Source organism: Bos grunniens, chromosome 22 (genome assembly GCF_055505025.1).
Source record: "Bos grunniens cultivar Pamir isolate PY7600 chromosome 22, Bosgru_T2T1.0, whole genome shotgun sequence".
NCBI classification, from domain to species: Eukaryota; Metazoa; Chordata; class Mammalia; order Artiodactyla; family Bovidae; genus Bos; species Bos grunniens.
The window spans coordinates 52,404,014-52,428,986 of record NC_141186.1 but is presented as its reverse complement, the minus strand read 5'-3'; the positions used below and the strand labels follow the sequence as shown (position 1 = coordinate 52,428,986).

The 24,973-nt window shown below is 39.2% G+C and overlaps 1 protein-coding gene across 1 annotated transcript in view; it reads right to left on the bottom strand.

Moving 5' to 3' along the window:
* SMARCC1 (SWI/SNF related BAF chromatin remodeling complex subunit C1) overlaps positions 1–24,973 on the bottom strand; it is a 125,630-nt gene that overhangs the window by 38,438 nt on the left and 62,219 nt on the right. The window contains exons 19-21 of the mRNA XM_086368291.1: positions 24,644–24,703; positions 17,644–17,902; positions 16,790–16,951 (exon numbers count right to left, since the gene is read on the bottom strand). Of these exons, the coding sequence (XP_086224417.1) occupies positions 16,790–16,951; positions 17,644–17,902; positions 24,644–24,703 (481 nt within the window). The remainder of the gene's footprint in view (positions 1–16,789; positions 16,952–17,643; positions 17,903–24,643; positions 24,704–24,973) is intronic.

Here is a 24,973-nt window from a genome sequence, read left to right as displayed (position 1 = left end):
AACAAAAATTAAAGATATAAAAAACAAACAAAAATACAACAGTTTAAAATATAAAATAGATTCAAGGTATCTCTTCTGTGACAGATCAAGAAAAGAGAGGGAAGGCAGAAATCAATATTAAAAATGGAAGAAAGGCCATAAACTATTGATAAAAAAGCAAAGGTCAAAAAGGAAGTGGTAACAACCTACTGAAGAGGTAAAAATATTTACAAATAATACTGACTGGTGAAGGGTTAATATTCAAAATATATAAACAGCTCATACAATTCAATATTTTAAAAAACACAAATAATTCAATGAGAAAATGAGCATTAGACTTGCATAAACACTTTTCCAAAGAAAACAAACAGATGGCCAACAGACACAAGAAAAGAGGCTCAAAGTTGCAAATCTTCAGAGAAATGAAAGTCAAAATCCTAATGAGGTATCATCTCACACTTGTCAAAATGGCTCTCATCAAAAAGATCACGACTAACACATGCTGGTGAGGATGTGGAGAAGAGAGAATCCCAGTACACAGTCAGTGGGAAGGTAAGTCAGTGCAGTATGGGTTCCTCAAAAAGAACAACAAAAACCACTATTCCAGTCCTGAGTAAATATTTAAGGAAATGAAAACACTAATTCAAAAAAATATTAGCACTCCAATGTTTGGAGCAACCTTATTTACAGTGGCCAAGATATGGATACAATCTAAGTATCCAACAAAGGATGAATGGATAAAGAAGATGTGGAACACACACACACAAATATTTCTTAGCCATAAAAAGAACGAAATTTCATACTGTGGAACAATACGGATGGACTTGGAGGGCATTACATTTAGTGAAATAAATCAGGCAGAGAAAGACAAATATTCTGTTATCACTTATATGAGAAATATAAAAAATAAAACAGAAACAGACTCACAGAATAGTGGTTACCAGTGAGGAGAGGGAAGGAAAGAGTGTCAAGATGGGAAAGGGGGTTAAGAGCACAAACTACTATACATATAAAATAAATAAGCAACAAGTAGCACTATTTACAAGAGCTAGAACATGGAACTAACCCAGATGTCCAACAAGAGATGAAAGGATAAAGAAGCTCTGGTGCATATATACAGTGGAATACTACTCAGCCATAAAAAGGAACACATTTGAGTCACCTAGTTCTAGTGAGGTGGATGAACCTAGACCCTTTTATACAGAGTGAAGTAAGTCACAAAAAGAAAATAAATATTGTATACTGACACATATATATGGGATCTATAAAGATGGTACTGACAAATTTATTTGCAGGGCAGCAATGGAGAAACTCTCCAGTACTCTTTCTTGCCTGGCAAATCCCATGGACGGAGGAGCCTGGTAGGCTGCAGTCCATGGGGTCCCTAGAGTCGGACACGACTGAGCGACTTCACTTTCACGCATTGGAGAAGGAAATGGCACCCACTCCAGTGTTCTTGCCCGGAGAATCCCAGGGATGGGAGAGCCTGGTGGGCTGCCATCTATGGGGTCGCACAGAGTCGGACACAACTGAAGTGACTTAGCAGCAGCAGCAATGGAGAAACAGACACAGAGAAGAGACCTACGGACATGGTGGGAAGGGAGAAGGGAGAGGGTGAGACGGAGTAATATAGAAATTTATAACACTGTATGTAAAGTAGACAGCCAATGGCAATTTGCTGTATGACTCAGGGAACTCAAACAGGGGCTCTGCGACAATCTAGAAGGCCAGAATGGGGAAAGAGATGGAACAGAGGTTTGGGAAGGAGGGGACATGGCTGTACCTATGACTGAGTCTTGTTGATGTATGACAGAAAACCAGAAAATTCTGTAAAGCAAATCATTCAATTTTAAAAATTAAGTTGCAAAAAAAAGAATATATTCTACAGCACGGAGAGCATAGCCAACATTTTATAATAAATGTAAAGTATTATAAGCTATAAAAATACTGAATCACTATGCTGTCCACCTGAAACTAATATTGCAAATTGACTATACTTAAAAAAAAAAAAGGAAGTGACAAACCGCTCTAAAAAAGTTATGCCAAATAAAACAAAAAAACTAGATCAAATTAACAAAATTATGAGAAAACTGATTTTCCTAAACAGATCTGGGAAGAAGAAGTATAATAACTGCAAAAGCTTAAAAACTTAGAAAAAAACACCACAGGTCCAGATGTTTTTACTAGGGAATTCTACCAAACTTTTAAGGAAAAAAAATGATTATAATCTTCATAAATTTTTCCAGAGAATATGGAAGACAGAATATCTCCTAGTTCATTCTATAAGGCCAGTAATAATCTTGATTCACAAATTGAATACAGACAACAGATAAGGAATATTATACAGGCCCCTAGGCTCATTCATAGTCATAAGTGAGAAACTCCAAAGCAAAATACCTAAAACCAGAAAACAGTAGTGTATTTAAAAAGGTAATATATTATGACAAAATAATATGACAATAACAGAAGAGTAGTTTAACATTAATATTTCTATCAACTTATTTGCTCATATGCATAAAAGTATCTGATAAAACTCGATATCTTTCATGACAAGGGTTAAAAATAAAAGGACAGTTCCTGAGCCCCCCGAAGACAGTCAGCAACAATCTTATAATATATGTCATTCTTCAAGAAGAGATGCCTATAGTATTCCATTTATTATCAAGAGCAAGACATGAATACCAGTATAACTTCTTTCCTTTGATATTGCCATAGAGGTCACAGCCTAGGTAGTCAATAAAGAAAAAGAAATCAAAAAGGGGTAGAAAGGAAAGAAGAAAATAATTATGATCTGCAGAAAATAAAACGATGTACCTAGAAGAATCTGCAGGAAAGTTACTAGAAATAAAGACAGCATTGCAAGACAGTTAGCTATTAACATACAAAATCAGCTGCATTTCAATATGCTAACAAAAAAAATCAATTCTAGATAGACACATGAAAAAAAAACAACAAACCTGAATGATCTCTTAATCACAACATAAAATGTGCCCATAAAATAGAAGAAAAAACTATTAAAATGAAAATAAAGGACTTCCTTACATTGAGATACCAAAAAGAACAAGTAACAAAAGAACACATGCCTCACAGTAACTAGATTAGTTCCTCAGATTTATAAAGAAAAAGGTAAACACTACGGAAAAGTGAATGTAAGACAAGAACAGTTATTCCACAGAATGACGTATGACTGATAAATTTAAGATACTGTAAGTCATCAGAGAAATGTAATTTAAAACCATAACGGAACATCATTTACATCTGCTACATCAGCAGAATTCAATACTAGGAAGGCAATGGATCAAGTGTTACTGGTCAACTTTAGGGAGAAACTAGGAATTTCCTAAAACAGTGTTACTCACAGAAGCAGTTCACAACAAAATAAGTTAAGCAAAAATGTTCAAGGTTCAGTGTTCAAAAACGTTCAATTCTCTTTTCTCCTTTCCTTTTTTAAGAAATCCAGTTTATGAAAAAATGACAACTCAATTAGTGATGCAATCGCCTTAACACAGTGTGGCAACTACACTTAAAGCAACACAGTATCTAAGGAAAACTTTGTATGTATGTGTACAGCTGACACTATTCAAAAACTCATGATTCTCAGTACTGGGAGTAGGAAAGTGAAAACATCAGGTACAAGGGAAAAAAACTACAGGTAATGTTTTCATTCCTAGTTCAGATGAAATATGTAACCAGAATTAAGATACATTAAAACATAATAAAATGATGTGAACAAAAAAGCAAATGCAGATGGAGCTTTTTTGAACCCTAAAATCTCAAAAGTTACTTTTAATTGAATGTGCATTAAGCCACCTTTGCTGGATCAACTTAATTACATACTGAATAAGTACTATGTGGGAGAAATGCAGTATTTTTTTTAATAAAGGTAATCTACATTTGAAATAAATAATCACAATCTATAGCTCTGCATTCTAAAAAGAGAACATACTCTTTCTACTGTAAAGCAAGCAAAATTTGATATCAACTCTTATAATTTCAAGATGAACATTAATATTAATATTAATATTAATACCTATTCATAAAAGGATGGTAGAGTTAGAGACAGACTCTCTGTAACGGGGACTATCTGAAGATGAGTGTTCAGACTTTTAAGGAGATGTTTATTAAGAGTTTAATTATGAGCTGTATACTTCTCAGGATGCTATGTGGAAGAGGAATGGTTTCTATTCTATAAAACATTTTGTTAAAGCGGCTATTAGAAGTCTTCCTGGAAAGAGAGAGCAAGCATGTGCACACATGTGCTTTGTCTTTGGTCTGAGTTCTGGTCAGAGGTGTAAAATCTGAAGAGGTTGCAGCCGTTCATATATCCCTTAATGTCATCCTGTTGCCGATCAACTAGAAGGTTAAGAACCTTTCCCTACAAATATATGGCCTGACCCATGTCTACAGAGTTAATTAAAGATACTAGAATGAATAAAAGAAAATTCCCAACCTATAAGAAAGCACATAACATAAACTAGTGAGCTACGGGCCAAAGACAGAAAGATAAAGAAAAAAAAAAAAAATCCTCTGACGAGGTACTTAATGCTGCATCAGCCAAGGGAAAATATTGACATCATAGTTTACGATTAGTTCTTATGCAGTAGATCAGGGGTTGGTAAACTTTTTCTGTAAAGGGTCAGACAGTAACTATTTTCAGGTTTGCAGGCCCTACAGTCTTAGTGGCATCTACTCAACTCTGCTATAGCAGCATGAAATCGGCTACAAAAGCAGCTTGGAAATGAATGGGTCTGGCTGTGTTCCAATACAACTTCATGAACACTGAAATTTAAACATCATGTAATTTCTACGTATCACAAAATATTATTTTTTTGGTTTCATCCAAACATTTAAAAACGTAAAAACCATTCTCATATATTGTGAGCTAAATAAACATAGGTGGCAACCTGGATTTGGCCCAAGACCCAAGATTTGCAAGACCCTGCTCTAGAAAAATAGGATGAGCTCTGGATACACAATAATTAGGCTTGAATCCTGTCCCCACAATTTACCAGCTCAAGTAACACTAAGCAAGCTACTTAGCGGACAGTGGCTTAAGTTTGCTAATACACAAAAGAAGAATATTATTATTATTTCCTTCACAGAGACAGACCTAAGGATTTAATTACTTCACGTAAAATGCTAATAACTGTCTGGCTCATAGTAAGTGTTCAATGGCAATTAGTAAAATCAGAAAGCTCAGTTGGCTGCACGTGAGCTTTTCAGTGGCCTCTGGTGCTGCTTCAGTGACAACAAAGGACTCTCAATCTTCCCTGGCTGCCAAAGACCTTTCGCAATCTGGTGTGTCATCTGTGACTTCCCCCTCACCATGTGATCTTTTCTGTAAAAGATCAGATCAGTTTATAAAATGACCTGCCTGGCTCCCACTCTCTTATGTTACTAATGACTCAAGAGATATCCGATCAATCCAGCTGACAAGGGGTCAGCAAACGATGGCTGCTTTTGTCAATAAAATTTTATCAGAACACGGCTGTGCTCATTTGTTTTAGTATTGCCTATGGGTGCTTCTGCACCACAAACGCAGAACTGAGTAGTTGCAACAGAGACTGTCATCAAAGGCAGTAAAAGTAAAGATCCTATAAAGGACCATTTAGTCCTTTACAGAAAGAGCTTGCAAACCTCTGCGACAGAAAATTCATCCTAGTATGACAGCCCTGCTTATGAACGAAGATAGTCTTGGAGACACTGCCAGACTCTCAAGGTCTCAACTTGAATGTTGGGAATTGAGGGGCACGGTGTTGAGATGTGAGGATGGCTTCATCGGGTCCCTCCTCGAGATTTTCATGCCCTTGTATGAATCCCTTCCAAGTGTGAGCAGCATCTGTGATTTACTTCTAGCCACAAGAGAACACAGCCAGAGTGACAGGATGTTAAATGATACGAGACCCTGTGTTGTTACCAGACTCACTCGGGAGACTCCTTGTTGGATTGATGAAGTACGCTGCCATGCAGAGGAAGCCTCAATGGCAGAGTCCTCAGTGGCCCTAGGAGCCGAGGGAAGCTTCCAGCTGACAGCCAGCAAGAAACCAAGGCTTTCAGTTCTACAGCCGTAAGTAAATTAATTCTGAGAACAAGAGTGAGCCTGGGGATGGATTCTTCAACAGTCAAGCCTCCAGATGAGAATGTAGCTCCTCCATCAACTTGATTGTTGCCTTTTGAGATCCTCAGCAGAGGACAAGTTAGGCTATGCATAGACTTCTGACTCACAGCAACTAGGAGGTAATAAATGTACTGTGTTTTAAGCCACTAATTTTGTGGTAATTTGTTTTGCACCAATAGATAACTACTGTACCTCCACCGAGCTTCCCTGGTGGCTCAGACAGTAAAGAATCTGCCTACAATGCAGGAGACCCAGGATCAATCAGTTAGGAAGATCCCCTGGAGGAGGAAATGGCAACCCACTTCAGTATTCTTGCCTGGAAAATTTCATGGACAGAGAAGCCTGAAAGGCTACAGTCCGTGGGATCACAAAGAGTCAGACAAGACTGAGTGACTAACACACACATACCTCCTTAACTTCTGAATAAACCTCAACCAAGGGTGAGAAGCAAATTAGCCAGCATCCATAAGAACATCTTCAGAGAAATGGTCTCATTCACTAGTCCAGGACAATTTCATCCCCAGTCACTACCCCTTTCCCCCAGCTTCCACAAGGTGTACTTTTTGGTCTAGTAATAATATGCTTGAAAGTGAAAGTGTTAGTCGCTTAGATGTGTCCGACTTTCTGCAACCCCATGGACTGTAGCCCACCAGGCTCCTCTCTCCATGGGATTTTCCAGGCAAGAATACTGGAGTGGGCAGCCATTTTCTCTTCCAGGGGATCTTCCAGACCCAGGAATAGAACTCGGGTCTCCTGCACTGCAGGCAGATTCTTCACCATCTGAGCCACCAATGCATGCATGTTCAGTCGCTTCAGTCGTGTCTGACTCTTTGCAACTCCATGGACTATAGGCCGCCAGGCTCCTCTGTCCACGGTATTCTCCAGGCAAGAATACTGGAGTGGGTTGCCATACCCTCCTCCAGGGGATCTATCTGACCCAGGGATGAAACCCAGGTTTCCTGAATTGCAGGCTGACTGCTGAGCCACCAGGGAAGCCCATAAACAATATGCTTAACAAAACCAAAATGAGGAGAGATAAAGAAACCATTTCCTAAAGTCTTGAGGGAACTGGAAAAGTTAGCTTTGAGGAAAGAATTAAATGCTTGCAAAATACCTGCCTTTAATAAAGTATGTTACAAATAACTAAGTCATGATTCTCCTTGGAAAAGAATGACGTTTACTTGTTGAGAACATTCTTACACATCATCTGTAAACTGTCAACAGTCACTTTCTAGAACAGACAGAACAATGCTACTTCTACAGAGACTCTGGTCCTCTTCTCTACAAGGTAAAGTCTATGAGGTAAAAGCCTTTCAAAACCAGTCGCACACCTCCACGGCTACACTTGACCAGGAACTCTGCTCCCCACAGATTTCCTGCGTTATTTTTAAAATATGCTAGGTGTTCACTCCTTCCTTTTTCATTATTGTTTACAAGGTCATTTCCTTTGTGAAGCCTTCCCTAACTGACTGAAGTATTAGTAACTGTGCTTCCTCCACATGGCCTCTACTTATAACTTTTTCTTTTTATAATAATGTCCCCTCTCCCACCATGAATATTCAAGTACAAGATTATTTAATTCAGTGACTGATTCACAACATGTGGTCCAGGTACCCTGGGAGTTCCCAAGGTCAAAACTATTTACACAGCAACACAAGATGTTACTTCCCTTTTCACTCTCATCTAAGTGTGGAATATGACTTTCCAGATGCTACACGATGAAGGTAGTCATAGAAATGTGCACCTATGTATCATTTTGTTTTAAAAACTTTCCCAGTTTCAATTTTTAATATAGTAAAAAAAAAAATCAATGATATAATCCAGATAAATGGAAGCATTTGGGGTTCCTTGATATTTTTAAATGGTCAAAGAAGTCCTGAGATCAGAAAATTTTAGAAATGTGATTCCAGTAACTTTTGTCTTCCCAGGGAAGGGGGAAAAAAGAGGCCTATGGTAGGAACTCACAGTAGGAACACTTCTGGGAGAATAATCAGGTCATTCCCTGTATTAAAGTCCAAACATTCCATAAAGCTGGCAATACCGTCCAAGCAAGCTCATGAGCCTGTATCATTCTCTATAACCTCACTCCAGCTTCTGCATGCTATTCTCTTTCTACATCCTTATTTGAATTTTGTATTATGGCCAACCTGGTTTACTTCTCACCTTTTAAACAACCTTCCATTTCCACCTCTGGGTCTTTGTTCATGTTGTTCTACAGAATAGAAAATTATACTTGCTCCAAGCTGGCTCAGTGACATTCTAAACCTCTTTTTCAATACTCAGTTCAAATTCCACTTTCTTTGTGAAGTCTTCTTTAATCTAAAATTACACAACCCGGTGTGTTCCTTCTTATAGCACTTCCTTTGTAGTCCTCCTTGAACAATATTATACTTCATTCTATCTCCAATCCTCCAATAATGAATTATTTTTCTATGTTTATGTAACTCATCATAAAATATAGCCCCAATTAGTAGTATTACCTGTCCTACATAACTGCCCCATAGCAAGAGAGCTATATCAACTAAGCATAATATCTGATCTGATTTCTACAAGTCACCTAAAAGCAGACAATTATATACATGAAGGCAATTTCTTCCTAAAAATTCTTGTCCTATCATCTACTGAGTGAGTCATTAGGTAAGTCACTTAAATCCTGGATAGTCCTTAGAGGTTAAATATCCAATTCTGAGCTGCTCAAAAATCTGAATCTCTATTTCAATGCCTCTTAATACAGATCTGAAAGAGCCCTTAAAATATAACAGTGACAAAGAGAACAGAGAAGTCCACTCCACATGACGCAGCCTGAAGATCAAATACTGATCCCTGTTTCCTTAGGTTCACGAGCCTAGCATGGTCTCACACACTGGTGTTTTAGAAGGGCCTGATTTTAAAGATGTTATGGGAATCCTCAGGGTGAGAAGAATGAGGCTATTTATATGCTATAAACAGTATCTGCGGTTAAGAATCTTAATAGTCACTTCTGGGCTTTATGTTCCTAGAAAGTGACCTTTTCAACATTATTATTATCAGGATGCTCTTCATCTCCTGATGGACTACAGACTAGTTCTTAACCTTCTCATAAACTAGGAATAATGAGTTGGGTTCTTCTACACAGAGCTGTGACAAATGGCTCAAGATACACTCCTTGAGTTCATTATTCCACAAGGCATTCAGGAGCTCAGGGGATAATTCACTCATTGATATAAAAGAATCTTCTCTGAACATTCTATATATAATAATATCTGTGATTCAAGTTCCCTAAAAGCATAGTCAATAATAAGGAAAAGCATCAATGAACTTAATCTTTCAAATTTCTCTAAACCAGAATTAAGATAGACAGTGAATCTACTCAGCATGCAAAACAATAAAATAAAGTAAAACCCATACTTCAGATTCAGTTCAGTCGCTCAGTCGTGTCTGACTCTTTGTGACCCCATGAACCGCAGCTCGCTAGGCCTCCCTGTCCATCACCAACTACCGGAGTCCACCCAAACCCATGTCCATTGAGCCGGTGATGCCATCCAACCATCTCACCCTCTGTCATCTCCTTCTCCCCTTGCCCTCAATCTTTCCCAGCCTCAGGGTCTTTTCAAATGAATCAGCTCTTCGCATCAGGTGGCCAAAGTATTGGAATTTCAGCTTCAACATCAATCCTTCCAATGAACACCCAGGACTGATCTGCTTTAGGATGGACTGGTTGGATCTCCTTGCAGTCCATGGGACTCTCAAGAGTCTTTTCCAACACCACAGTTCAAAAGCATCAATCCTTCAGCGCTCAGCTTTCTTTATAGTCCAACTTTCACATCCATACATGACCACTGGAAAAACCACAGCCTCGACTAGACAGACCTTTGTTGGCAAAGTAATGTCTCTGCTTCTCAACATGCTGTCTAGGTTGGTCATAACTTTCCTTCCAAGGAGTAAGCGTCTTTTAATTTCATGGCCGCAATCACCATCTGTAGTGATTTTGGAGCCCAGAAAAATAAAGTCATCCACTGTTTCCACATCTATTTGCCTTCAGATTAGGCAATACAAATGGAGGGTACAATAATATGTATTTAACAGACTCCTGCCTGGCCCCTGAATATACATGCACATTCCAACACCCTAAGGGGAAGGGCTGATGACCTTAAGTGACTAAGAGTCACTGTATTATGATATTTATTTAGGAAAATGTCCTTATTCTTAGGAGACACTTGCTGAGTTACTTAGTGGGGATGAAAAGAATCATGAGGTATACAACTTACTTTGAAATAATTCACAAAGATAATAAAATAAAAATCGTTTCTTTAGATGCCTAAATCGATTAAAATGGCAAAGCTGAACCTACCTGGTAGGCACAGGAGACTCCACTGTGCTATCCTATCAACTTTTCAGTATGCTTGGCCACAAATAAACAGATGATCAGAAAGGCAATTCTGTTTCCTTTCCAGGTCAAATTAAAAAAAAAAATGAAGTTCTTTAATAAAAGGCGTGGTGATAAAAAAAAATTTAATATTCAAACACAGTACATAGTTATTACAAAAATACATCAATTTAACAATTCCTAGATGGGGTCTATTCTCAACCTAACAGAATAAAACATTAAAACACAGGTTACACCCTGACACTCTTCTGCTCAAATCCCTCCTTTGGCTCCACCTCCAAGTAAACATTAAACTGTTACAAAGGCCCACAAGGACCCTCATAGTCTCCCCTGACCTCCTCTTCCCTGCAATACAGCTACCTGTCTGTGATTCTTCTTGCTATTCCTCCATATAGCAGGCAGCTCCTGTCCAGAGGCCTATATGCTGGCTGCACCCCATGCCTTGAACCCTCTGATCTTGGATGTCTACACAGCTCCCTTCCTCACCTTCCACTTGTATCCTTGCTCGAATGTCACTTACATGGTGAGACAGTCATTCCGCTAACCATTTAAAATTGCAATTCCCCACACCTCACTCTTATCGATGAGTCCCTGCTCTGATTTTCATGATGCCAGGAACCGGCCCACACACTCTATGTATTTACAATTAATTTATACATCCTAATTCCATCTTCCACATCTAAAATAAAAGTGCACTAGGGCAGGAATTTTGGACGAATTTGTTTACCAGTACTCCGACACCTAGAACATAATGAGACGCCATGATAACACAACATATTTACAGTCTCATTTATCTGAGTGAAAAAGGCAGTGGGGTGGGGGGGGGGCAGCTAGAGTCTAGCTTAAAACTGATCTCACATCCAAGAATGCTTATGTTTTAGGCTCATACACTGAATCACACTGACTGAATTTTTCTGTGTGTTTCTTAACACTTACTTCAGTATAGATGAATCACCCACAGCCACTCTTCCCAGTAGTCATGTATGGATGTCAGAGCTGCACTATAAAGAAGGCTGAGCGCCGAAGAATTGATGCTTTTGAACTGTGGTGTTGGAGAAGACTCTTGAGAGTCCCCTGGACTGCAAGGAGATCCAGCCAGTCCATCCTAAAGGAGATCAGTCCTGGGTGTTCATTGGAAGGACAGATATTGAAGCTGAAACTCCAATACTTTGGCCACCTGATGCAAAGAGCTGGCTCACTGGAAAAGACCCTGATGCTGGGAAAGATTGAAGGCGGTAGGAGAAGGGGACGGTAGGAGAAGGGGACGACAGAGGATGAGATGGTTGGAGGGCATCACTGACTCAATGGACATGAGTTTGAGTAAACTCCGGAAGTTGGAGATGGACAGGGAGGCCTGGTGTGCTGCAGTCCAAGGGGTCGCAAAGAGGCAGACGTGACTGAGTGAGTGAAGTGAACTCAACTCTTCCCAGTACATTTGCCTGACTCCTTCTGTAGAGCCTGGGTGTTCAGGAGGGCCTGGGTCTTTTTCTATTGTATTTGCCAATATTGTATTGTATTTTCTATTTACACTATATAAGGCAAAACATACAATGGAGCCATTAGGCTTTTAATGATCCCTGTTCAATGAATGAAAATACACAAACATACCTATATAGTTTACAGAGGAAAGAAGCTGAGGAAAGAAGGAAGGGTCAGAGATATTTAGGTTCAAATTTTAGTCCACTCTTACAAGCATGCCAATGTCATCTGCCAACACCTCAGTTCCTTCGCTCCTATATAAAAACCATGGCACTTTCTCCAAAGGGTTGTTCTGAAAAGAATCGCAAATGACCAGAGAGTCCCTATATAGGAATTTCCCTGGTGGTCCAGGGGCCAGGACTCTGCACTCCCACTGCAGGGGGCCTGGGTTGATTCCTGGAAGGGGAACTAGACCACACGTGCCACAACTAAGACCCACCCACTGCAGTGAAATAAATAAAAACAAAAATATTTTTTTAAAAAACAACCCTATGTAATGTGTAAAAAATATGGGTGCTCAGAAAGAAATGTTGGTTTATAGTGACTTCCAAACAATGTTTAAAATTTCTTTCCATTTCTTTTGTCTTAACTTCTCCCATCTTTCCCACAAGCAAATAAAATCTCATATATTTTTAGATTAAATAAAAAAGGTCTCAAATATCAATATCATTTTTTCTATTCCCAGAATGGTCTCTGGTCAAACAAAAACCCATACAAACCCATACAAAAAAAAAAAATCAGTAGATACTAATCAATGACTAGAGTGTTAAAGAGGATAAACTGAGCAAAATCCTAAGCTGACACTTCTTTACTAAATAATTCTCATGAGAAACCGTAACAAATGAAATTCACATAATAAATGAAAAATACGGTGTTCCAGACCTAGTGTTCATTTATCTTAACTTTTATTTCACCAAATACTCCCTTGCAATTCACAATAAACAGTTAGATAAGGGAGTGTCCTGTGGCACAGTGGATAAGAATTCACCCCCTAATTCAGGGGACACGAGTTCAATCCCTGATTGAGGGATTCCACATGCTGTGGTGTAACTAAGTCCATGAACCACAACTATTTGAGCCTGCGCTCTAGAGCCTGCGAGCGGAGACTACTCAGTCATGAGCCCCATGTTGTAACTACTGAAGCTGGTGCACCCGGAGCCTTTCCACAAGAGAAGCCAGTGCAGTGAGAAGCGTGCGCACTGCAAGTAGAGACTAGCCCCTGTGTGCCACAGCTAGAGAAAGCCTGTGCAAAGCAACAAAGACCCAGGGCAGTCAAAAATAAAAACAAATAAAAAAAAAAGATAAGCTAATGAGAGAAATCCAAAGTCTTATATTTCATAAGGAAACATTTTTCCCCGTATTGTTTCATCATCATCAATTCACATTACTGCAACTGCAAATTAAGTATCACAATAAAAAGTATAATTAATCTACCACCCAAGCATGATATTATCTTGATAAGGAAAACCTACGTCATTCTATTTTCAAAGTGCTATGTATAAAGCACTATTTTGTTATATAAAGGGTAAGTTTAAATGTACACTTGATTCTTCCTTTCTTTGAACTCTGAACTTGGAATGTGGTTCAGAAAGATAGGAAGCATACTATTGATTCCCCACTACAACTTTGCTGAGTCAGTTCTACAGGGAGCACCACTTGCTGTTTTGTAATTTCTTCAGTCACAGCCCAAGATAAATCACTTTAGCTGTAATAGGCCAGCATTAGTTATAGAATTCTGTTCATGACTCATTTAGAAATATTCACATTATCCTGGTTCTTTCCCTAACCCTTATTAAATGGTGGCTATTGTTGTTCAGTCACTCAGTCGTGTCTGACTCTTTGTGATTGGATGAACTGTAGCACGCCAGGCTTCCCTGTTCTTCACTATATATATCCCTGAGTTTGCTCAAACTCATCTCCAATCTGTTATACCATCCAACCATCTCATCCTCTGTCATCCCCTTCTCCTCCTGCCCTCAGTCCTTCCCAGCATCAGGGTCTTACTAAATGGTAAAAGGACCCAAATTCTGCTGCTGCAACCAGTGAGTACACACTGCACTTCAAAAAGTTTGGCTGGCAAGACTACCTCCAGGTACTATGAGTGAAGCTTACTGTTCATGTCATTCAAAGAATCACCCTGTGGAGTCTCCAGTGCTTCCTGCAGCAGTCTGATTCAAGCTTTGTACACTGTAGAAACCGTACGTTCACTAATGAATCAGAAAAATCTAGCCTCACAAGACTAAGGTTGGTTGATTTTGGGGGGAGGTGTAGGGGAGAAGTCCTCTTTTAAATCCCACTAAACCAGAAATGGCCAACTTTGCAAGCTGTTTCTCAACCACTAATGCTTTATGATATTATCTACCAAAAAATTTTAAACAAATTTATATGTAAAAGCATGTCTCAGATACCGCAAAGTACAGAAACACTTTTTGAATCAAATAAGAAGGCTTTGCCAACCCTTTACAATTCCATGACCACAGGGAACCAAAAGACCCTACAAATGAACCAAAAACACACAAAAAACGTTGAGCAAAGTAAGACCTTTCCCAGACATTCAATAGACCCAGGTTTTCCTGGCCTGAACTGGGCACTGCCACATGGTGTAGAATCAACAAAAAGCAACAGAGACATGGTCTGGCTTGCTAATTTCTGTCTCCATCTAAGAGAAAAGAAAATAGTGTGTTTTCAAACTCGGAAATACTGTGGATACTGTAAATTACTTTTTAATTCAAAGCCTTGGTACTCTGGATTAGTAACCAATATTAAGAACAATTAGGTCAATAATGTGTTCTTAGGGCTGGATTGAGAGGTTTCATGAATCTGAAAATCTGTTTTCATATTTGCAAAAAAAAGCTGCTAGATTGATACTTTAAAAAAGGCAGAGAAAACAACAGGGGTAGGTCCTATGGTAACTCACGGAAACCGTGAGGTTTGAGGCTAGAAGAGACCTTACTAGCATCTACTCAAACCACCTACAACAGAGCACCAGGAGTCCAAATGGTATCATCTGTGGAGTACTGGCTGACAATTTAAATTTTAACTTTATATTATCTTTATTCTGTAAGAATAAATAAAAAAGACAAAAGAAAGCCACTGCAGCTGAAGCACAGATTATATAAATTTCATATAACTAAGACAATGACAGGACTAGTAGAAAAGATGACAGCAATAAATATTTAGCTTGAGTTATTCATCAGAAATTGTTTCACAATGAATGAAAAAATTAATGAACAATGTAAAAAACATTGGAAATACACGACTGATAACTATATATAAAACAGGGTTTTTACTTTAGTGTAGAATAGGAACACTTCTCATTTGAGAAGTGGGTTGCCATTTCCTTCTCCAGGGAATCTTCTGGTCCCAGGGATCAAACCCGTGTTTCCTTCTTAACCACTGAGCCATCAGGGAAGCCCCGACTGTCTCCACATATTTACCTATTTGGAACATTTCATATAATTGCAATTACATAATATACTGTCTCTTTTCACTGGCTTCTCTCACCTACCATAATGTTTACAAGGTACCTCCACGATACAGAATATGTTTAATACTTCATTCCATTTTACAGTCCAATAATATTCCACTGAATACCGCATTTTGCTTATCCATTCAGTTGATGGACATCCGAGTTGTTTCTAGTTCTGGTTTTATGATTTTTTTTTTTTTTTTTGCATGCATGGCAAACAAACCAGATAATCTTAAAAATTCCTACAAAAACACACACTACCAAAACTATCCCAAAAAGAAAGAGAATAATTTCCTATAGCAAGTAAACAGATTTTGAATCAGTAGTCAAAAAACATTTAAGTATAGCCACTTCATAAAACAGTATGGAGGGTCCTCAGAAAACTACAACAAGTATTTATGTGAGAACACGAAGAAATTAGAAACCTTATACATTGCTAGTGGGGGAAAAAAAAAGGTAACACCACGGTGCAAACAACTGAGTAGAGCCCCAAAAAGTTAATTATACAATCTCACAAGATCAGCAATTCCACTCCTAGGCACCCAAGAAGCAGAAAACGTTATGTACATGAATGTTCATAACAGCTTTATTCAAATGAATAAAAAGCACAAACAAACCAAACAGCCATGAACTGATTAGTGGATTAGTAAAATGTGGTATATCCACCCAAGAGTATTATCGAGCACAGAAAGACATGAAGTACTGAATTACACTACAACATGACAACATGAATGAACTTCAAAAGCATTACGCTACATGAAAGAAGTCACACAAAAGGCTACAATGGCATGCTTCCATTTATAAGAAATGTTCAGAATAGGCAAATCCATGGAGACAGAAAGCAGATTAATGGTACCAGAGCTGAGGAGAGAAAGAATGGGAAGTCACTGCTTAATTGATATGGGATTTCTTCTGGGGTGAGGAAAATGTCCTGGAATTAGATAGTGGTGATGAATGCACAACACAGGGAATTTACTAGAAGCCACTGGATAATATACATTTAAAGTGAATAAAATGAAGAATTTCACATGAAGTTTATTTCAATGTAAAAATAACCAAAAACAACAGTCTACTCAGCAATATATAAATTAAAACCACAAAAGTCCGTTTGGAATTCTTAGGTCTATACACTCAAAACCTAGATTTAAAAACAGGCATCAAATACCTCACAACTGTGATTTATTAACAGGAGACAATTTTTAAAAATTCTATCACAAAAGGAAGAGATTAACAAAGTCACACCTAAATTTTTTTAAGGCCTAAGTTTGTACTGATCATTGGAGCCAATTTTAAGTGCAAGCGAACCCAAGTATTCTAGCAAGCTGACAGAAAAACACAACCACTATTAACCGTGTCCTTGGGGGCAGCAGGGACTCACCCAGCTTCTCTGGCTCATCTGGCCCCGTGCCTGCAATGCAGCTGCTCTCCAGGCCGTAGGTGGGATCCACCTTTCCAGAGGCTCGGGCTGCTTCTTGAACTTTCTTGACATGAGCCTCCACCAATTCCAGGGGCACCTCCTCCCGGACCCGAGAAAACTCCTCTGTGTAAGAATAAAAATGGAACAGTGATCTGGTGTCCCGTGAATATTTGCTTCAGTGTAAACTAGGAAATCTGACACAACACTAGTGTGTCGTGTGTAACCTAGTGACCTTTCTTGAGACTCAATCTGATCTATCCCAGGAAGTCAAGAAGGCCAAAGTTGATAAACGTGTACAGTGAAGCAATTCCATGACTCTTATGTCTTACCTTACACGTCAGTCTTACTATATAACAAGAGATTATGATCTTTAAATATCTATCAGTAACAATCAAAACTGCTGTCCAAAATTCATCTAACTCTGTTGTTTGGATTTTAATCAAGAAAACAGTAAGGATGAAACAACCAGAATGTCAAGAAAGAATTCTACAGTGTGAGAAAATTCTAGTTAGAATTCATGCAACCCAAGAGTGTTAAATAACTTTTTGCCAATTACATAAAAATCCATATGAATCACAAAATACCATTAAAACCCACTGTTTTGTCCCTCTAAATTCTTAAAAAATGCTCATAGTTTGAAAAATGTTGTATGTTAACTGCTTTATTTAAAAAACATAATCTACTATCCTTAAGGGGTAATACATAAAACTGCAAGCTGATAACACCTAAATCTGAGATAAAACTATCATGAAAGAAAGCATGAAACCATGATCTGAAACGGTTACGCTCACAAGACAGCGTAAGAAAGGCCATACCCAAAGCTGCTTTGGCTGCAGCAGACGCCACACGAGGATCCACCACAGACGCCAAAAAAGCAACAGTGCTCATGACTGGGTTTCCTGACTGACTGAAGGGGACAGGCTGGTAGGCCAGGGGCCCCAGGGAAGCATCAGAGTTCTCAAGGTATGGGTCCTCAATGGGAAGCCTCAAGAAGTGAAGGATGCATTCATCCTGAGTGCGACTTCCAACGTGCTCTGACACTTTGTTCCAATCATCCTTATACATCTCCAGAGCCTGTGATGGAAAAAAACAGGAGCTTTAATAACAAATAACAAGGAAGTAATACTTAATGACATCAGCAACCTGTGACTATTCTTTAGATGGGCTTTAAATTAAAAAAAGTAATGAAAATAGTTATACTGTTCATAGCAGGTAGATCTGATTGCTTTCCTTATTATGTTAAATTCTCAGTCAAGAAAAAACAAAAAAAAAAGGCATGTATATTACAAAGAATTATGGTGCTGGAGAAGACTCTGAGAGTCCCTTGGACTGCACAGAGATCAAAACAGTCAATCCTAAAGAAAATGAACCCTGAAAATCCACTGGACAGACAGAAGCTGAAGCTGAAGCTCCAATACTCTGGTCACCTGATATGACAGCCGACTCATTGGAAAAGATCCTGATGCTAGGAAAGACTGAGAGCAGGAGGAGAAGGGGACGACAAAGGATGAGATGGTTAGGTGGCATTACCAACTCAAAGGTCATGTTTGAGCAAAATCCAGGAGAGACTGTCTTAATACTTTCCAGCATAACCTTTTCAGATGAGCTTACTTTTAAGCTTTTTTCTTTGTTCATTTTCCTTTAGCCAGAGAAAAGTTCAGGAAGTTTTTTTCCCAGAATAAAGCTAAGGAATAGATATGCAGAATTCAAGCCACCATCAGCATCCAGAAAAGCACAAGGCGAGCAGCAGTGAAGTTCTGTGCCTGAGCACCGACAGAAGCATTACATGAGAGAGGCAGAATGAAGAGAGGTTTTCAAAACAAAATGGCGACAGGCGTCCAGGAAGGAAAAGGGTGACAAGCAGAAAAAAGGCATCAGCAGACATTTACACTATACACCACCACCTCCGGCCATCACTGGGGCCTTCACCACCGCTTACCTGGATTCTTAGACTCGCCTGTCTCTACCCTTCAATCCAGCCTTCTTCCTGTTGCTGGATGTATGACACAGGAGACTGTCTCTTGCCTGCCTAAAACTATTTCAGTTCTCATCATTATGTTAAGGAATTAAATCATACTCTTTAATGTTCCGGGAATACCCAGATCCCACATCCTAAGTATTGTGTGTATGTCCAGTTTGTTCTGTACTAGAAATATCATGAACCAGAACCAATACTAGCACCCTACTCCAGGAAGCTGTCCATTACATCTTATCTACCCAGGCCAGCTACACAGCCACTCCTCTGTATGTCTTATGCTCGTCATACCTCTAATCACGTTTCAATCAGTTTCTATCACATACTAGACTATTACTGAACTGAATTACTGAACTGTAGACACTACGGGCTAGTCATCTCAATCTGTCTGCCACAGCGCCTGAAACACAGTACCAAATAAAATGTGCTGAACTTAATCACAGGTAGCCAAACTAAATTAGAAAAGGAATCTTACTTTTCCATGACTCCAAGCATTAAAAGAAAAAAGAAAAAATCTGGGGAATTCCCTGGCAGTACAGTGGTTAGGACTCTACTGAGAGGGGCAAAGGTGCAATCCCTGGTTGGTAAGATCCTGAAAGCCAAGGAGTGTAGATGAAAACACCCCATAATTTTAAAAAAGGCCTTTCTTCAAGACAACTGGAAGCTGAAGTGTAATATAAAATTACACAGGAAGATACCTAGTAAGTAGCCTGCCTATGTGATATGCTTGTCTGATAAAATGGTATGATTTGGGGGAGGGAGAATGGACAACAATAAACTCTAACGAGTCTTCCAGATGTATTTGTCAGGGTGAAATTGACGAAGTTTTTGGTTATAAATTGATTAACAAATTTTCCTCTGACTTCATGTTCTTAAGCTATTAATTATCGATAAATAAATGATAAAAACAGAAGGTGTGAATAGTCAACAATGCTGTTGGGAAGACTTTTATATTCCTCTGTGTAAGTGCAGACATCTGTTGGTTCAACAGCATGTTTTAAATGGAAAATCTACTGGTTGCAAAGCCTCCAGCTGCAGGAGAGAAAACACACTATTGTGTGGAGATCTGTGGCTTTCTTGGCTATGTTCAGGGTAAACAGGAGCTCGGCCATTCTGACCTCACTCTTTATTTACTATCCACTAATCTTAACCAGTCAATCTTAGAAATCAACCCTGAATACTCGTTGGAAGGACTGATGCTGAAGTTGAAGCTCCAGTATTTTGGTCATCTGATGCGAACAGCCGACTCAATGGAAAAGTCCCCGATACTGGGAATGATTGAGGGCAGAAGGAGAAGAGGGCACCAGAGGACCAGATGGCTGGATGGCATTACCGATGCGATGGACATGAACTTGGGCAAACTCCAGGAGATAGTGAGGGACAGGGAGGTCTGGTGTGCTGCAGCCCATGGGGGTGCAAAGAACTGGACACAAAGAAGAAAACTCCTGAGTATAAATGTGCAGCAAGGAAAAGAACTGACAGGAGAATGCTGTTTCAGGCAGTACTGCACAACTGCATCTCTCCCCAGAGCCCACAGATTCTATATGAGCAATACAAAAGCATTTCCCATACATTTCCCCACAAGGGCTGAGAACGGTAAAATCAATACCCACAAGCAGATATGACTAGACAAGACAGACCTGAATTAAAGAAAAAGGAGTTCAGGAAAGAAGCTCTCTGCACACCAATGACACTTAAAGGACAGACAAGAACAAATGAAAATAGTGGTAAAAATGCAAAAGGAACCAATCTTTTTGAATACAGACAGACACGAAGAGAGAATAAGCAAAGTAGAAGAGGGTGGTAAAAATGAAACCGGAAGAGTTAATACACCATTAAAAGTTTTCATGAACCATGACTGTTGAACAATTCATAAAGTCAAATTAGAGCAAAACAGATACATGAGACACCACAAGGCCCAAAGGATCCCTAAGTGTGGTCTGGAAACTCACAGAGCACCAGACCCCTTCACAGAAACCAAGAGATCAAAATAACAACACTAGGACATTACTGTCCTACTTGTTATGTCGACATGTGCACAACGGTACAAAAGCAACGGGGGAAACCCCTGGCCCCTTAGTATGAAGCAAGGAGGTGGCACCAGACGTCTTAAGGGCCATTTAATTCCTCATCACCACATACTTGGAGAAACCACATAAACCAACTTAAACGTTTCCGGGATGAAATAGTAAAAATGATTTTTATTGAATCTAATTATCTTAGCCCATGTGTTTTCAATATTTGATGTTATGAAATGCCAGGCAAACAGGAAGACTACCAACTCTCGAAGCATCATAACTACCTAAAGGAAAAGCACTCATGTGATTGAGTTTCAAGTAGCCACTCTCTTCTCCAAGTATCACTGTCACTAGAACGAATTGCTAACACACCACAGTTTTACAGACACAGATGTTTGGCAGACACTTTCTCGAAAATAAACAATGATTCTCAAAATTATCACTCCAAGGAAAACAACTGATACTGTCTGTTGCCAACAATTAAGTGAAAAATTACAATTCCGAAAATCATGCATCTGCCATGAAAGCTGGTTCTACTCTCTAAAAGACTTCCTAACGAGATTGGTACCAAATATTATCAATTTGCATTTTTTGATATTGTATAATGAACTGCATCAACATTTGGAAGATCTGCATAAATCAGAAAACCAGTATTTTCCAACTTATCAATGAAAGACACTATGTAATCCTACATGGGTATAAGATCCATTACTAGTTCAACAGGAGAGACCAACTGATTTCACACCAACTAACCTTTAAGAAACTACCAGTGGTCAAGGTTTAATGTGATACTGTACAAGCATACCTTGGAGATGCTGCAGTTTCAATTCTGGACCACTGTGATAAAGTGAGGACTGCAATAAATCGAGTCACACAGATACGCTGGCTTTTACAGTGCATATAAAAGTTATATTCATACTGTGCTATAGTCTACTAAGTATGCAATAGCTTTATGTCTTAAAAAAAAATGCACTTACTTTCATTTTAAAATAATTTGTTGCTAGTGCTTCCTTGGTAGCTCAGTGGTAAAGAACCCGCCTGCCAATGCAGGAGACATGGACTCGACCCCTTGTCTGGGAAGGTCCCACATGCCAAGGAGCAACTGAGCGTATGCACCGCAACTATTAAGCCTGTGCTCTAGAGCCTGGGAGCTGCAACTACGGAAGCCCTGGCAACACAGAGACCATGCTCCACAACAAGAGAAGCCACTGGAATGAGAAGCTCAAACAGCGCGATGAAGAGTAGCCCCCACTTGCCACAACTAGAGAAAAGCCCCCACAGCAATAATGACCTAGAACAGACAAAAATAAATTAATTAAAAAAAATACAATTTCATGTTACAATTATTAACTTTATCCACAACAACCAACATCTGTTATATTCTTATGCGACATTATCAAGGCTTGTCACTACAAATATAAAGATAGGTAAGAGTTTGTCTTTTCAACTTGAGAAAATTAAACACTAAAAGTTGTGTTGTGTAATACACAAGGCACCAAAAAAGAGAGCAGTCTCAGTGATGGATTCTGGGCAAAGATAACTTCTGAATTAAGTATATCCCCAGGTATGAGTTCTTAAGGAGACAGCCAGAGATCAGGTGATTTCTACTAAGGGGATCATATCAGGAAAGATCTAGTTGTGGGAAATCACAAGCAGTTTGGGAGAGTCATAGAAGATGGAAGTACAAGCTGGAAATCAGTGAGAAAACAGGCTGAGGAAGGAGGCAGAGAATAGATCTTTAAATCCTAAAGATATTGACAAACAGAGCTAGTTCATGTATAATAGGCAAGGCACTTGGCAGTGATATGGAATTATCAGATCTAAATTTGGAAGAATCATTTAAGCTGAGTGCAAGATCCAGTTAAAAAAAAAAAAAAAAAAACTTTGCTACTAAAAAGTGCTAGCTATCACCTGAAAGTAAAAGTCGCTCAGTCATGTCCAATTCTTTGCAACCCCATGAACTATATACAGTCCATGGAATTCTCCAGGCCAGAATACTGGCGTGGGTAGCTTTCCTCTTCTCCAGGGGATCTTTCCAACCCAGGAATCGAACCCAGCAGGTGGATTCTTTACCAGCTGAGGTACGAGGGAAGCCCAAGAATACTGAAGTGGGTAGCCTTATCCCTTCTCCAGCGCACCTTCCCAACCCAGGAATCAAACCTGGGTCTCTTGCATTGGAGGAGGATTCTTCACCAGCTGAGCTATCAGGGAAGCCCATAACCATCATCTGAGCCTTCAGTGAATGATCTTTTTGAAATAGTAACATCTAAGACCACAGATCACTGTAAGAAATATATAATTAACAATAAAAAGTTTAAAACATTCTGAGAATTACCAAAATGTGACACAGACACAAGGTGAACAAATACTGTTGGAAAAATGGCACCAACAGACCTGCTTAATGCAAGATTTCCACAAACCTTCAGTATGTTTTTAAAAAAAAGGGGGGGTGGCAGGGCAGATGCCTTTATCAAAGAATACTAATTATCTGAAAAAGCCATTAAAACATTTCTCCTGCTTCTAACTACATATCCAGGTAGTAACAGACTTGCCTAATAAACTAAAACAATATACCTAATGGACAAGCAAATTATGAAAATCCAGGTCCATCTAGTCAAAGCTATGGTTTTTCCAGTAGTCATGTATGGATGTGAGAGCTGGACCATAAAGAAAGCTGAGCACCGAAGAATTGATGCTTTTGAACTGTGGTGTTGGAGAAGACTCTTCAGAGTCCTGTGGACTGCAAGGAGATCTAACCAGTCCATCCTAAAGGAGATCAGTCCTGGGGGTTCATTGGTAGGACTGATGTTGAAGCTGAAACTCCAATACTTTGGCCAGCTGATGCAAAGAGCTGACTCATTGGAAAAGACCCTGATGCTGGGAAAGATTGAGGGCAGGAGGAGATGGGGACGACAGAGAATGAGATGGTTGGATGGCATCACCGACTCAATGGACACGAGTTTGGGTGAACTCCGGGAGTTGGTGACGGACAGGGAGGCCTAGCATGCTGCGGTTCATGGGATAGCAAAAAGTCGGACATGACTGAGCAACTGAACTGAACTGAAGACAAACAGTTCTCCTCTGAAAATGGTTAATATGAAACCAAAGATTCTCTTTTTCCTACCCTTCAGAGTACAATTAAGAGATCTGCAAGAATCTCCAAAGACATAAGCAAACTGAAAAAAGCAGCGTGCTGATGGACAGAGATATTGTGTATAATCACAGATTCATCACAGTCTTCACCTTTCATTCACAAGGTAATGTTTTCAATGGCAGATATTTTCAGTCCCTTTTCTGAAATCCTTTTGGGAGATACGGAGGTTGTATGCTCAAATGCATAGAAACTCTAGGGAATTAATCTACAATGACTGACATGGTCTAAGTTAAGAAAAACTGGATATGAAGAAATGCTCCAATTCAAAGGAACATCTGCTACCCAAGGCCAAGGAGATAATTATTGCTGTGTGAAAACGAGGGTCCAGAGTTGCTAGATCTTCTAATTATGGAGGAAGAGTTAGAAATCTAGACTACCTTGGCAAAGTTCCAATATTTGTTAGTAACAGATTTAAAATAAAAAAACTCAACCCGTGCCAAAATAACACATATCCAAGCTTGATCTCCCCTACTGACAGCCAGCACGTTATCTATATGTATATCACAGCCAGTGTGATATACAAACTGTAACAGCCCAAGAATATTCCATTAAAACTCACCGCATGGATTTACTATTTTTAGGATAAATTTCAAAGGTGTATTTAAAATGCCAGGCACAGAAACTTGGCACCCGTAAGAATAAAGGGACTCCAGCATTACTGTGCTTACCTCCAAGAGCAGCAGAGTCTCCTGTTCGGTCCATTCTCTTCCAGCACTAGCACCTTTACTCTAAAGGAGAAAGTTCAGAAACGATTTAACTCATTCCTAAAGGCTGAATATGGAGCTCAGCAGAGCTCCTTTCTAAGTTCCAGGGACTGTTTTCTGCAAACCACCAAAATAAGTCCCTGAATTACAGGAATAAAACATGCAAGGAACTTAAACCCCCAAGAAAAAGGCTGTTTTATTTCAAAGATTTCTTGCTGTCTACCAAGAACTCATGGACTACTTAGACATGGATCACTTACACTACTTATTTCTACTACTTTGATATTTAAAAAC